The 14,054-nt window shown below is 35.4% G+C and overlaps 2 protein-coding genes across 2 annotated transcripts; both read right to left on the reverse strand.

The window, feature by feature from the left end:
• Positions 1 to 851: 851 nt before the first annotated feature.
• LOC104600510 (sm-like protein LSM1B) lies at positions 852 to 4,956 on the reverse strand. The gene is made up of 6 exons (XM_010263481.3): positions 4,755 to 4,956; positions 4,227 to 4,416; positions 2,276 to 2,344; positions 2,064 to 2,179; positions 1,897 to 1,959; positions 852 to 1,542 (listed from the first exon to the last, which is right to left on the reverse strand). Exons 2-6 carry the CDS (start codon positions 4,285 to 4,287, stop codon positions 1,465 to 1,467), a joined length of 387 nt encoding a protein of 128 aa, XP_010261783.1. The 5' UTR covers positions 4,288 to 4,416; positions 4,755 to 4,956; the 3' UTR covers positions 852 to 1,464.
• Positions 4,957 to 8,832: 3,876 nt separating this feature from the next.
• LOC104600511 (protein DEEPER ROOTING 1-like) lies at positions 8,833 to 14,054 on the reverse strand. Its single transcript, XM_010263484.3, has 6 exons — positions 13,751 to 14,054; positions 13,489 to 13,561; positions 10,396 to 10,940; positions 9,471 to 9,636; positions 9,312 to 9,370; positions 8,833 to 9,178 (listed from the first exon to the last, which is right to left on the reverse strand). Exons 1-5 carry the CDS (start codon positions 13,754 to 13,756, stop codon positions 9,351 to 9,353), a joined length of 810 nt encoding a protein of 269 aa, XP_010261786.1. The 5' UTR covers positions 13,757 to 14,054; the 3' UTR covers positions 8,833 to 9,178; positions 9,312 to 9,350.

A 14,054-nucleotide genomic window follows, 5' to 3' on the forward strand; every position in this document is an offset into this window, starting at 1 on the left:
ATATTATTTTTTATTATATATACATAGTTTATAATAAATATTGTAAAAATTAAAAAACCAAAAAAACAATGAACCAAACTGATAATTAACCGAATCAGTCAACCAATTAACCAAATGTCTTCAATTCGGTTTTGATTACCAGTTTTTTCAAAAACCGATAATACCGGTTCGATTCAAAAAAACACCCCACGGTTCGGTTACCCCTAGTTTTTAGCTATATTCCAGTTCCATAAGGCAGTTCTAATTGAGAATTGTTTCCAATTGAACCCGATTCAAGGAAGAGGATTTGCTTTCTTTTAAGGATATTGCCTCGAAGTCGAAAGATAACATTCAAGGAAGAGGAAGCACATAAAAAGTTCTACTGAGAACCATTCTAAAGTCAACATTCACCATCACTTTCTTGATGTTTAGATAACGGCCAGTTCTCAGTAAAATTGCTTAAACTTGAAAAGTTTCTTACAAGACCGTTGCAGATTGCCAATTTGCCATCAAGGCAGAGCTTGTTTGCAGTGCAAACACAAATACACTGGTCACTGGTTCGTGAAAATGCAAAATTGATTAATCATTGATAAATTTTGTATTATTGCCACACTGTTTTTAGTTGTGATGTGTACGAACACAATTCCAATATTAGAATCCACCTTTTTACATTAACCAACTTCGAGAGAAAGTTTTATTTTCAATACAAACTTTGATCTAATTTTAAATAGACATGTGTTAGAATTTCTGATACTGTTATTTTCAGTATACAAATGTATTTTTACCAAATGCTTTCGCGATTAAGTTCATGTGTGAATCACGCCAGCACTTGCACAAACACAAATAATGGGGAAAACAAAGACAACCAGCTATTAAAAAGGAAATTCAGTTATTTCATTATGTGTGTGTGAGAGAGAGAGAGAGATCCTATTAGAACAGAATTTTCATGCATTACAGAAAATATAAGCTTCCTCAACGCCATTTCAAAGGGATTCCAAGCTAAGCCCCATCACCAATCCCTACCTTAACCATTAAAGGAGAAGCAAATACAATCCCAACTGGATGTGGGGTAATGAACTTAAGTTTCTGAGAATAATTAAAAATGAATTTCAAGGCCTCGATCACCCAATTTGGTATCAATCAGAAATGGTAGTCACTTCCACCACCCTTTTTAATTGACCGCCCTAGAATGCCATCCCCACAAAAAAAAAAAAAAGCAAAAGCATCATCGTTGTTTTTAACATCAACTCCAAACATCCTCACCCCAATCATCTTAAGCTAATAAATCGGAATATTTTTTGGGGAGAAATGTTACTCCACAAAACTAACTCCAGGGGATGGAATAATAAATCAAAAAAGGGGGATCAAAACACATTCATTCCCATCAGCCCCAAAACTAACCAACCGCATCAATATCTGCGGATATGGCATAAACTCGTGGGGCAGCCAGTAATTGTAGGGTTGGGTGTTCTGGACATGAAAAAATCAATCTAAATCAAGGAATTCCATTCTCTTTCTCATGGAGCCTTTCAGATCTGTAGCGTCCCTTTCTGCCTTCTGTGCCTGTAGAGGTGTGTCAATTATAAACTTGTTCAACCTTACAAAACAACACAAGTAAAATCTAAAACATTTTAGATTTACATCTTTGGGTGTCCTTTTTTTGGTACACAATCTTTGGATATCCTTTCCAACATTAGCAATAGGTCATTTGTGTTGTTTGCATACCAATTTAAAAAAATAAAACCATTTCAACCCACATTTAGATGCCTAGTCTATTATCAAAGCTAGAGACATACTTGCAGGCATGTGTGTGTGTGTACTGGTATCTAGTAAAGCACTAACAGCTATTCAAATGGATAGCTTTTCAAGTATAGCAATTTTACCAAAAAAAGGGAAACGTCTGACTGTGCAACTTACCCTCCTAATGTCTGCAGCTGAAACACGAGTCATATGTGGAGGAAGCTCCTCCCTTTCAAGATCCTATCCAATCAGAAAATCAAAAGATAACAACAATAAGAAAGTATATTGGAGGTGCTTCTAGAAAATAATTAAATATTATTAAGTAATGGTGAGACTTTTAATACCAGTTCGCCAATTAAGACAACATTCTCCCCACGAATTACATAGAGGCCCAAGGGAATGTCACAATAAAGATCACCAACAATCACTCGCTCACATGCACCTTCAAGAACGGCATTTGCTGTACATGAAGAGTTTAGAACAGATAAATTGTAAATGAAAGTAAACAAAAAGGGAATACACAAAATGCCAGTAAATAATGAGAGAAAAAAAGTACCAAATTGATCAAATGACCGAAGTATCCCCAAGAGTTTTCGACCATCACGCAGCAAAACGAGAAGTTTCTCTGTGAAAGTAACAAGTGTGAGCTAACAAAATTAGACATGAAAACTATGCCATATCTTTCAATAATTCATAACACTGTATCTTGTGCTGTTTTGGGGTGCAGCACAGATTAAGAAAATTAATAATTTAGAAATTTTAGGTCAGCATGCATCATTTATATTGGGAGATGGCTAAAATTGCATGATCTTTGGATTTAAATTCATACACCACATCTTTTCAGTTCTCTATTAAAACTTTTTTTTTGGGTAAACACCTTGAATTAAATATATTACTTATGTAGATTGCATGCCACATAATAAAGGTTAAAAAGAAGGAATAATAATGAAAATTCAATAGATAATACAAAAATCAAGCATCTTGCGGCCACGGTACTTCTCCCTGCACCATTTCTTTTTCTATTGATTAGTTTCCAAACTCTAGTTTCTTTCACTTTTCCCATGTTCAACCTTTTATGTTAATCAGTACTTCAGTAGTAGAAGAAGTGCGATTACCAAACAAGATTCTTCCTCTGAACACCCTTCTCTAGCAAGGATATCGGCAATAGAATTTAAAACCCACGAGAAAGAGTAATTCAATCTAGAAATCCCTCGATGAAAATCCTGAACATCCTATCAATTCAGACCAAGGTACAACATCCATGGCCCTATCTAATTGAGACCTCAACAAACTCAAAATTACTTCCAACATGCACCCCTAAAGGCAGTCAACATTGTAATCTAGTACTATGGTAATTCTATATGAAACTTGTTCTGCATTCACATACTTGTAACAATATGGTAGTATCACAATCAATGTCCTGATACCTTTAGTCACATCATAGACCATGAAAAATGTTGAAGTGAATCAAATCAAGAACCATATCATAAATCATAATATTATTTCTGCATTTTATAAACTTGACATATATAGAAAAGTAATTTTACCCTATTTCAATCTATTTTACCATATATACACTCAACAATAGAGTTAACCACTTGCACACCAGAATGACTCATTAACCTATATATGATGGAAAATAAACCCAATATGGTACCAGATAGGTCTTCATTACCCAAACAAATCATCTTCTAGTAAGGGTTCAAATAAGAGCCCCTTAAAAATTAAAAAAAAAAACAAAAAACAAAGAAATTGCATTCTTAATTAACATATATATGAGACCTCATCATTATAGTTTATAAGTTACTTTAATTCATATCTTTATTTTTTTTTTCTATTTGCATTAACTAGCCAACGTCTACACACCCACCAGGAAATGCATCAAATGGGAACTAAATATCTATCTAAAAAATGCATCAAATGGGAAGACCAAAATTACTAGTCATCAGCTCACTGCGTTGACAACACTGAAAAACGTGATAATTCTTTCTTACCCAAAACTGTAGTAACAAGACAATATATATCCTGCACCCATAGAGGGAGGTATAACCCATATCCAGTGTGTCACATCCCAGGAGATTCCCTGACCAATAGGAATAGTGGGGTCAATGCAAACCGTGAGACTGTGAGAGAGGTTTTCCTCATCCAGAGTTCTAATAGATAAAGGAATAACTACTCCAAACTCCACACGACTAAACTAACAAATAATTTTGACAAAATCCGGATAAAGCAAGGGTTTGCCAACTACTGTAGGTAGTATCAACTATTAACGCATTAAGTAAAATGTAGGCATACAAGAGGAAGGCCTCTTCTCAGTTCTAGTAAAATAAAGCAACGAAGCTGTTATTCAAACTACACAAGATTAAACCTTTAAGGCAACCCAGCCCATAATCTATCAAAAAATTACTGAAAAGCCTAATACGGATATCATTCATAATACCTACCAAATAGAGAAAAGAAAGCACAACAGATATAGATAAAATGAGAGAGAGAGAATGAGAGGTTACTGTCAAGATAGCTCGCAAGAGATGTGGAAAGGAAGATATCTTCCAGGCTTGCCCAAGACATCGAGCTCTAACTTTTTCGGTATCTCAAAAATCACCGAAAAAATGCCCAAAACCGCAGCAAATGGCATTGGCAGCTGAATTCTCGGCTGCCTCAACACTCCTCCCGAGTCCCAACTAAACTCTTCAGAACCTAATAGCAGGAAAAGAAAACAACTCAACGAAATTAACTCAACTCCTTAAAAACCCTAGCTTCAGAAAGCATTTTAACAGTAGATCTCCAACAATCACCAAAACCCTAATTTAACCAAACCCCATTAATTCATAGTCCTTGAGATCTAAAAGCATGGCTTCCTCAAACACAAATATCAAACACTAAATCAGATAAGATTTCCGGATTGAAATACTTAATGACTCGAAGACGCTCAAATCCAATCACCCCGGAAGAATTCCAAAAATATAAAAAAAAGGAGCAGAGAAATGAAGGAACTTGGACGGAAAATGTTGGAATTTTAGGGTTAGCGTTTGAACCTTCCGATCAGCGCCTACAAGTTTATTTTCAGAAAGACATCCCCTTTTTCTCTTCCATCGACTTCAGAGTTCAGACAGAGAGAGAGAGAGAGAGGGAGAGAGAGAGAGAATAATCCCTTTGACCAAAAGAACAGTATTTATCAGATACAGCAAATCAAGTTTTTTGCTTTTAAGACATTTGTTAGTATAATATCTCCACCATGCAAAACACCGACGCTATAGTCTATACTCTATACTCTATACCACTCAAATTATTTGCCACAAATGGGCCTCACTAGTTTGGTTGTAGCGTTTAGGTTATAGCAGAGGTGGCAATTGGGTGGAGTCTGTTAATTGGGCAACAACCCGTCAATTAAACCCACCAATCCCATTTAATGCCACTTGATTTACCATTTTTCCTACTGGGCTACTAGTGAAAAGACGTTTTTTCCTCAAATGTCCTTTAGAGGCTTGGATAATGTTTGGTATGAGAATGGTTTCTGTATCGAGTCGTTTTCAGTTTTTACCATGTCAGCCATTTTGTTCTGTCTTTTTTCCGGTGTGATTGATTAGTGTTTTCTAGCCCTTTCAACCAACATCGAATGTCTAGAACTCTCGTACATTTTGACATTTCTTCCAATGTAAATAATATTAATTTTCACCTTTTAGTTTATGTGAATATAAAATATGCTTAAAAGCTAAAGTTATTTTACCAAATTCTAAACTGCTGCATATGTAAAAAAAACGATAATAATACAAAATATTATTATAATTAACAAAAATCTTACCGAATTCATATATGCTCGAACTATAATCACATGTGATCTCAATAAATATGAACACATCATGGAGATTGTTTATTCAAAGCATTTGTGTGTTTAGGGATGGTAATTTTTTTCATTTTCTCGATTTTTGTGAAGATTCGCTTCGAAAGGGGTGGGGATGGGGAAATTTTCATTCCCATTAGCGGAGATAGGGAGAGCATTCCCCACCCTATGGGATTCCCACTAATATATATGTATATGTATGCATACGATATATATGTATATATGTACACATATATCTATATATTAATATTTTAAAAATATGGTTAAATATGCTTGATTTTTTTTATAGGAATATAAATTTTAATTATTATTTTTAAATAAAATAAAAAACAAAAATAAAATGATTAACATTATAAAAAAATTACGGGAAATGGAGATCCCCGTGAGGACGGAGATGGGGATAACCTTGTCCCTGTTAATAGGAACGAGGACAGGAATGAGGATTTTCACAGGGACGGGCCTGCCTTGTTACCATTCCTACGTGTATTCCATTTCATTCAAATTTAGTGGGGTCATAATTAATTTCACATCATATGATAAAGTTATTAGTCATATAGTTGGGATAAGGGTTAGATGACGATGATGATATAAATCTTTTGCAAACATCAGAATTTGCGCTGTTATCTTTAATTTATGAAATAACATTGGATTAATTGACTGCTTGGCCAGAAGCTAAAAAGAAAATTAAACATATCCTACAAGCATACGACACAGTGAATTTTTAACCCCAAAATGTATTTTTTTTAACTAATTGTTTTTGCTTCAACTTCAAAGAATCAATTCTCAAAATGAGAATTTGAAGCAGTAACTTAACAGTTAAATTTTTGAATCAAAGAAACTATCGAAATTAATAGACTGAAATCAGGCCAAACGCAGCTTTTCATTTGAATTAACTATCCCGTCCACATAAAAGTGGAAATCCTGAACGAGTGGAGGAGCCCATGGGCCATCGTCCCTCACTATCAGCCCAAATCGATGCCAGAAGTCCAAATCTGGTGATTCTTGAAAAGCTTTAAATGGAGTTTTTAATTTTTGAAAAGCCCAAATCACATGAAAAAGGTGCACAAAAAAACACACATTAACTAAATGAGGTTCAAGCTGTTTAAATCTTAATGCAAAAGCTCGATACATTTTTTGACTGTCAAATTTACTAAGATCTTCCTTAAAAAACTTGCCAAACTGCCCTGATTCATCTTCTTGGCCTGAAGCAGAACCAGATATGTAGGGTAGCCCTTAATTACTTTCTCCCTCAATTTCACGTGGAAGTTTACAACAAGACAACCTAATTCCCCACTTCTGAATCTGATGTTTACTGCTGACCCTTTTCATTGACGGTGCTGAAGAGACCATCTATAATATATAAGCTGATGAATCAAGACTAGAGCAAGTGGACTGCAGTACAGCTCTTTTGCTTATTCTCACCAATCACCATTGACATGACCTTGACCTTGGCTTTTGAGTGGTAGCTTTCAAGAAAAGAGCAATAAAAGAAGCATGTAATGAGAACTCCACAAGCTTTCAGCTTTCCAACTGTTCGATGAAAGATGATAAGGTATCTTTCAAAAGTTGGCAACTACTCATTCCAGATATGAATGAAGCAGAGAGTCTTACCTTTTTCATCAGTAGATGATAATGAAAGCATATATGTATGCATGCATTTTGGAATATTTTTATTGTTTTTTTTTTTTTATATATAACTTGTGCCAAAGTATGCATGCCATACATAATTAAGGAGGATATTGGCTTCAAGATTCAAAATATATATCATAATTCAAACATAGATATGCTAAGATGAATTATTTTAATATTTAAACCTATTAAAAGGATCTAAATTTTAGTATTTGGTGGCTCGGTGGAATTCACATCTGCGCCCCACAAGTGACCCACAGTACATCCTAACCGTATATTGGGAGTATCTCCCCAGTTCGAATGAATTGGAGACAAAATCATACACACCTGACTGAACTATCTATCGAAGTTGAACACACCAATCAGTTATATTGAACATTGACGTGTTCAACCGTGATAGATAGTTCAGCCGGGTGTGTATGTTTTTATCTCCAACTAATCCGTTCCCTCCCATATTTTCCCTTGGGTGTGTTGTGGGGTGCCCTCTGTGGGGTACAGATGTGAATTGGGCTCTGACCCTGAGCATATCGTATTTGTTTGGCTTTGTTTATATGAAAAATGGAGAGGGAAAAAAATTAAGGAAGATATAAGTTCAACAAAATATATGTGCTACTGTAAATTAAAAGATATGTTAAAAATTGTGGAATGAAAATTTTGGAACATTAATTATATATTAATACATGTAATGTATTTCTAATTATTTACAAATAAAATCATGTATTATATTATAAGAATCTATTAACAAAGCAACCACACATTTTAATGAAAAGTTCCCATAATTTCTGTATCTTTGAATTATTTAGTACTTAATATTTCTTAACCCATTTTTTTGTAAGAAATTTCATTAAAAAACGGAACAGAGAGAACACAAAGAACCACCACAAAAAAGAGACTATAGACCAGCTAGAGCTAGTGGTTCAGAACTTCAGATACGTACATATCTGATCTTATTTCTACGCCTAGCTTCATTAAGATCATAATGAGCCAAATATTTTACTAACTTCATTTGCAACTCTCAACAGTAATTGATCACCCAAAAGCAAGCTGTGAGCTAGTCACGGGTGAAGCATAGCCAAATGGAGTTCATTTTGGCTCTTTATAGAAAAGGAGAAAATTCTTCTCTATCATGAAAATTCTAAATTATCTAAAACATGGGAGGCAGAGGCCTGTTATCCACCATGAAAAGATTTCCTCCTTTTTCTTAAGGAGCAGGCTCTTATTATCCTTTCCCTATCTGCTAGCCATGCATGTCATTCAACAATCTTTTTTTTTTTCCATCTAAATTTTGCAAAACCAAACTTATAGAATTTTATAGGTGCCATACGCAAACAATTAATGTTGCCACGTGGCCACTGCTTTAGCCCCATGAGTCATGAGACCATTCATGGATGATTCATTCCCATCAGTGTCTTCTGTTATTTTTAATTCCGCTTACACCTACGCACCTCTTCTACTCGATTACTCCTTAAATAGTCACTGTTGATCAATCATCCTTCCTTATTTGTATTGTTTTATACCCCCCCTCCCCCTCCCTCTCTCTCCCTTTTCTGTTTTTAAAATTAAAACGATCCCAACCCAAAGGCTTACGTTCATCAGTTTAATCTTTACCCACAATTCCACAAATTGAAAGTTAAAAGCAGAAGTAGAAAAAGACTACCTTCTGTTAATATCAAATCCATTAATTGCAGCCCATGAGATTATATCTGAATTAATTATTACACATTACACGTCCAACCGTCAAAAAAAGGAACGGAAAACATGTCTAAAAGATCCAAAAAAAAAGTCTTAATATATATAATATCAACACGACTGCACAAATCCTTTGATCCCAACGATCACACCTCACATTGCTTTTATCATGTCTCTTAATATATAATCACCTTCATTGGCTTTATTCATGGCTGACCCTGATGGCTTGGTTCCAGCTATTTGAATTCTTCGATCCAAGGATAGCCCCTCCTCAGTCAATAAGATAATGATGAAATCGATCTGCAACATTATTTAACAATAAGGAATCAATGCTTCTTATTCCGAGCAAATGGGTGATGAACAATAATATAAGTCTGGTTCCAAAAAGAAAAGAGAAGCATTTATTGGACATTAGACTCACTAGTCTTCTTACCATAATATCTTTCCATTGCTAGCTGAAATGGAGGAAATCTTATATCTCTAGAACAATGTCTGCATTCAAAAGATAAATACCATAAGTCTTCTTCATATACCCATTTCCGATTCCTGCATGGGAAATCAAACCATTGTGTGATCATTTGTAAAAACTTACATTCTGAATCTGTCTTGTCCCATTTACATCCATCATCTGATGTTTCCTCTAGTTCATCATCTTTGTTGATTGCCTTCAGCATTTGTCTGTTGTCTAGGTACTTCTTTAATGATGATGAAGTGGAACTTTGGGGATATATCTTTTTGTGAAGAATGGCTCTCAAAAGCTACAACAGCAATATTATTTGTTAAAAGCATGAAATAAAATAAAAAAATAGCATCCATACCATACAAAAAATACATACATAGGCATGATATATGCATACATACACATATAAATTTGTTTACATGTAGCATATGTGTAAATATCTGTTTATGCACCTCCACCTATAAATGGTGTAATTGAGGAGATCTGAAGTTGCTGACTAGTGCCTCTAACCAAGTTTATACTCCTAAAGGATCAGTTTCTAGCATAAGATGGGTCCTTTATGAGAGGGGGAAAAAATTGGCTGTAATTCTACATTTGATGAAAAGGTTTTCTGCAACTGTGGACGATCACATACAACTCCGATGAAATATGAACATGCTAATGTTAATTTTAAACCAAACACCAGTTGATGTGTTATTTTGTTTCTTCTTCCAAACACTGACATATTCACATTTTATTGAATTGAGGGGTCTCCAGATTATCCTACGGCCATGATTACAGATCCAGTTCCAGCCTGTGATGTGTAGAGCTGCTGAGTGGCTGTATGAACTAACACATACATACTTCATCATAAATACATATACATATGTATGTGGAACCCAGATTTCCTACTCACTTTCTCTATCCACACCCTACCTACGCTACACTGCAACCCCACATCTCACAATACAGGATGGCGATGTGTGGCTGCAATTCACGGCGGGTAGAGAGTGGTGGGCAGGAAATCCCGTTTGATGTATATGTGAATGAATGTGTGTGTGTATATAATTATATATACCTTCTCCATCCTTGACTCCGGAAGCTGATCCCATAAACTTGGAGCTGGAGCTGGTGGAAAACCACTTCTGCAGACGAAGATCTTCTTAAGAAGAAAAGTAATCGATCTTTTTCCGATTGCTTTCTTGCCGTCCACACAAACGTCTTTGCCCTTGCTCAAGACGATACTGGTATTACCTAGCAGATTATTATCATTCTTGTCCTCCGAATCTTCACAGAACTTATGGCAATTCGTTCGATCCACGTCTAAACTGGATGGACAGTTTAGAAACTTATCAAGTGGGAGATGAATGGTTTCTCCTAGATTTGTTGATTCAGTCCCAATGGAGTCTGGTTTATGCGATAATAGCTTGGTTAGCTCTTTCTCTAATTTCCCAACTTCTTCAGCTGTAAAATCTAGTAGATCTTGTGATGAAGATGGATTTTCCAGAGGATCACACCTCTCTGACTCCCCTTTTAAGTCATTATTTCCAAATGTCCCAATTGCCAACAGCCCATGAGGCCAGTCACTGAATTCTTCTTTAAGAGGTTCTCGCAAATTAAGATCTGCATAGCGGAACAAGACTAAAGAAATGAGGATCATCATTCTATCGAAAGCAAAAAGCTCATGGATGGTTTCTGATCAAATATGAAAAATGTAATAAAAATTGATCAAACAAATGGTGACAGAGAAATAATTTTATCCACAGTTTTGAAACTTATGTACATACAAGCCTAGCTGGTGAGGCTACAATTTGGCTAAATTGTTAAACCATATCAAAACCCAATATATCTTTGCTTCAATTAAAGCACATTATGGATTTGAAAATTTTTGAGCTTAAATGAAGGGAGAGATGCCCATTTAAATTATATCAGATCAGAGAGTATATTTCCTTCTTATTCAAATAATAATAATAAATTCGTAAATATCAGTAGTGGAGTAATTAGTATAAACCTACCTAAATTCTAAGTTTTTTTTTTTCATTTTTTTGGCTGTATAAAATTATATGTTCGTTGGTTCACAGTTTCAAACACTTTTTCCTCTAAATCTTCTTTTGAGTTTTGAGGACCCAAATATCACATATGCATGGTGGGCCATCGTGTTCCCACAAGTTTCAAAATGGATCAAAGCCCAAACTCTGCGCTCATAAGAGAATTATGGGCACCAGATCCTGTTATAAATGGGCCCAAAAATAAATGGTTAGAATGGCCCAATCTTTTCGAGTGAGACATTTGTGCAGCACACGCCGTATGATACGTGAAAAAGAAGTGTGGGAAAAGGCTTCTTCAAGCCTATGGTACACTTTCTCTCCTTTCATGGAAAATAAACAATAATTAAACTTTGGCCTTTCAAAAAAATTAAAAAGAATCCATTGAGATTTGATCTAACTGTGCTCATCTGAACGGTCAAGATTGAGAAAAATGTCAACTCTAAAACAACTATGGAGTATTATATCACAAGTTTTTTCTGTTAATTTTGTTTAACTCTATTTGAAAAAGGGTTTCTCCTAGTCGGGTCAACTATGGAGCATCCCACCTACCAGATTCATATGTTCCTAACACATGGAGGATTCATATGGTGGATTTGGGCTACGAGGTCCACTGGATCTTTCATGAAGGTTCAGTTACACAGCCTACATCAGCCCATGCCCAATCTAGTATTAGATATGACCCAATCAATTATAGCGGGCCAAACTTATAATTTTTTTTTAAATATAAAAAATAAGGAAAAAAAAATGAGCCCACATTTTTTTTTTGTGGATAAAGTAAAATCTCATTAAAGCAACAAGCCAGTTCCCACTTTATTTTTGGGCTAGTTAATAAATTAAATTTAAATAAATATATGATGCATGGCTATGGCTAGAGATGGATGATATCATATGGTAGCATACCCCACAAGTACAGACATCAACAACCCGTGTAGTCAAGTGTTTGGAGTCATTCTTTTGGCCATTCTCAGATTATGGAGGGCTTCACAGAAGGAATACCCCCCCACAAAGCTCTTGAGCTCTTCCCTTCATATGCTTTTGGGCTTGGGCGGAGGAGGTGACCCCCCCAGATGAAGAATTGTTCTGGGTCCTCATCTACTTGTCACTGTGGTGGCCACATTCAATTAACCTGTCTGATACAACAGCAAGCTATTGTATCCATCCTTGTTGTCACTTAACATGTTATGTTCAGAATCACTATGGCCTCTCTCTCTCTCTCTCCGGATAATCACGGATATTAGGGTCCTCCATAGCAATAAGCAAGAAACAACTGAAAACTCAAAGAGCAAAAGGACATATAAAATAATAATACAACAAATGAAACAATTGAATAGACATAAATAGAAAATACGAAAAAAGTAGATAGATGCATTTCATCTGTTTCGGGGGTTTTCTTTTTCTTTTTTTTTTTTTTTTGTGGGAGGGGGAGTAAGATGTTATCTGTTTTGTTTAGAACTTGGAAGAAAGTTTTTCATCATATTCTCACTGATCTTAATGTGCTATTGTTTTTCTTTCCCTTTCCCTTTCATCTTCTGAGTTCGGAGTTCTGAATTCTTCCCGCTTTGGCCTTGGTATCAAGGAGTCAGGTTGAAGAATATACAGCCTGTTGATCTGAAGAAAGTACCAAAGGAAAAGGGAATACAGCATCTTGAATAACAAGATACCCAGTTCTCTAGACAATGTAAAACAGTTGAGACCACACGATTCTCCAACTCTCAGTTCGGAATAATCAGCATTTCAATTGTTTCAGTAGAGAATTTGAGAACACAAAACTACTGTCATGGAGTCAACAACTGAAATGACGTGACAATCTCCCCTTTTTTTATTCTCTTTTCATTTTTTTTTTCAAGTAACAACATCAGTTCGTATTCGTACTAAAGAAACAATGCATCATCAATTCAGAGCCTTACAAAAGCTGAATATATGAATAAGAACTATATTTCAAGCAAAACAAAAAGGAAAAGGATAGAGAAAAAATATTGTACATATATGAATGCCATCACATCAGAATACTAGTCTCAACGCTATAACATAACAACGAGACTGAAAAGAAGTAAGCAATCTTTAGTATTAATCTTATATCAAAAAATATAGAAAAGAAAAAGAATATATCAAACAACACTTACGATTAGGTAAGACCCCACTTGGTTTCTTGTTACCCGGTCTCCCATGAATCTTACTTTGCATCCAACTGAAGATCTGCAAAAAATAAATAAGTAACAAAATCCAAGAGCTTTCGCTTAGTATAATAACTGAAGATATGTACAAGCTTTTTAGCCTTCTCATTGAGGCAAAAAAGAAAAAAGAAAGAACAGAGCAAGCACTGAGCCTTCTCGAAGAACATAAACAATAACGAAAAATCTCTCTCCAAGCCTTTTGTTGGTTTACCTTCATTCTCTTTTGTTGTATAGAGAGACGAACTTGAGAAATCTTTTAAAAGTGCATATGGAGACGGTGGCGATGGGAGGGACCAATTGTGGCGGAAGTGGTGGTCCTAGAAGTAGAAGACGACTCAGCTGGTCTCAGGTGTGCAGTGCAAACATAAATCCTCTAAAGTCTAATCCAATGAGAACTTGGGGAGTTTTTAACTTTTAAATATAGAGAGAGAGAAAGATGGGCGATTAGAAGGAATTCCACGGCCAGTCGGCCAGCGAGTACTTGAGATTGGTTCAACTTCCCATTACGGCCTTTT

The sequence above is a fragment of the Nelumbo nucifera genome, chromosome 8 (genome assembly GCF_055504915.1).
Source record: "Nelumbo nucifera cultivar China Antique chromosome 8, China Antique-T2T, whole genome shotgun sequence".
NCBI classification, from domain to species: domain Eukaryota; kingdom Viridiplantae; phylum Streptophyta; class Magnoliopsida; order Proteales; family Nelumbonaceae; genus Nelumbo; species Nelumbo nucifera.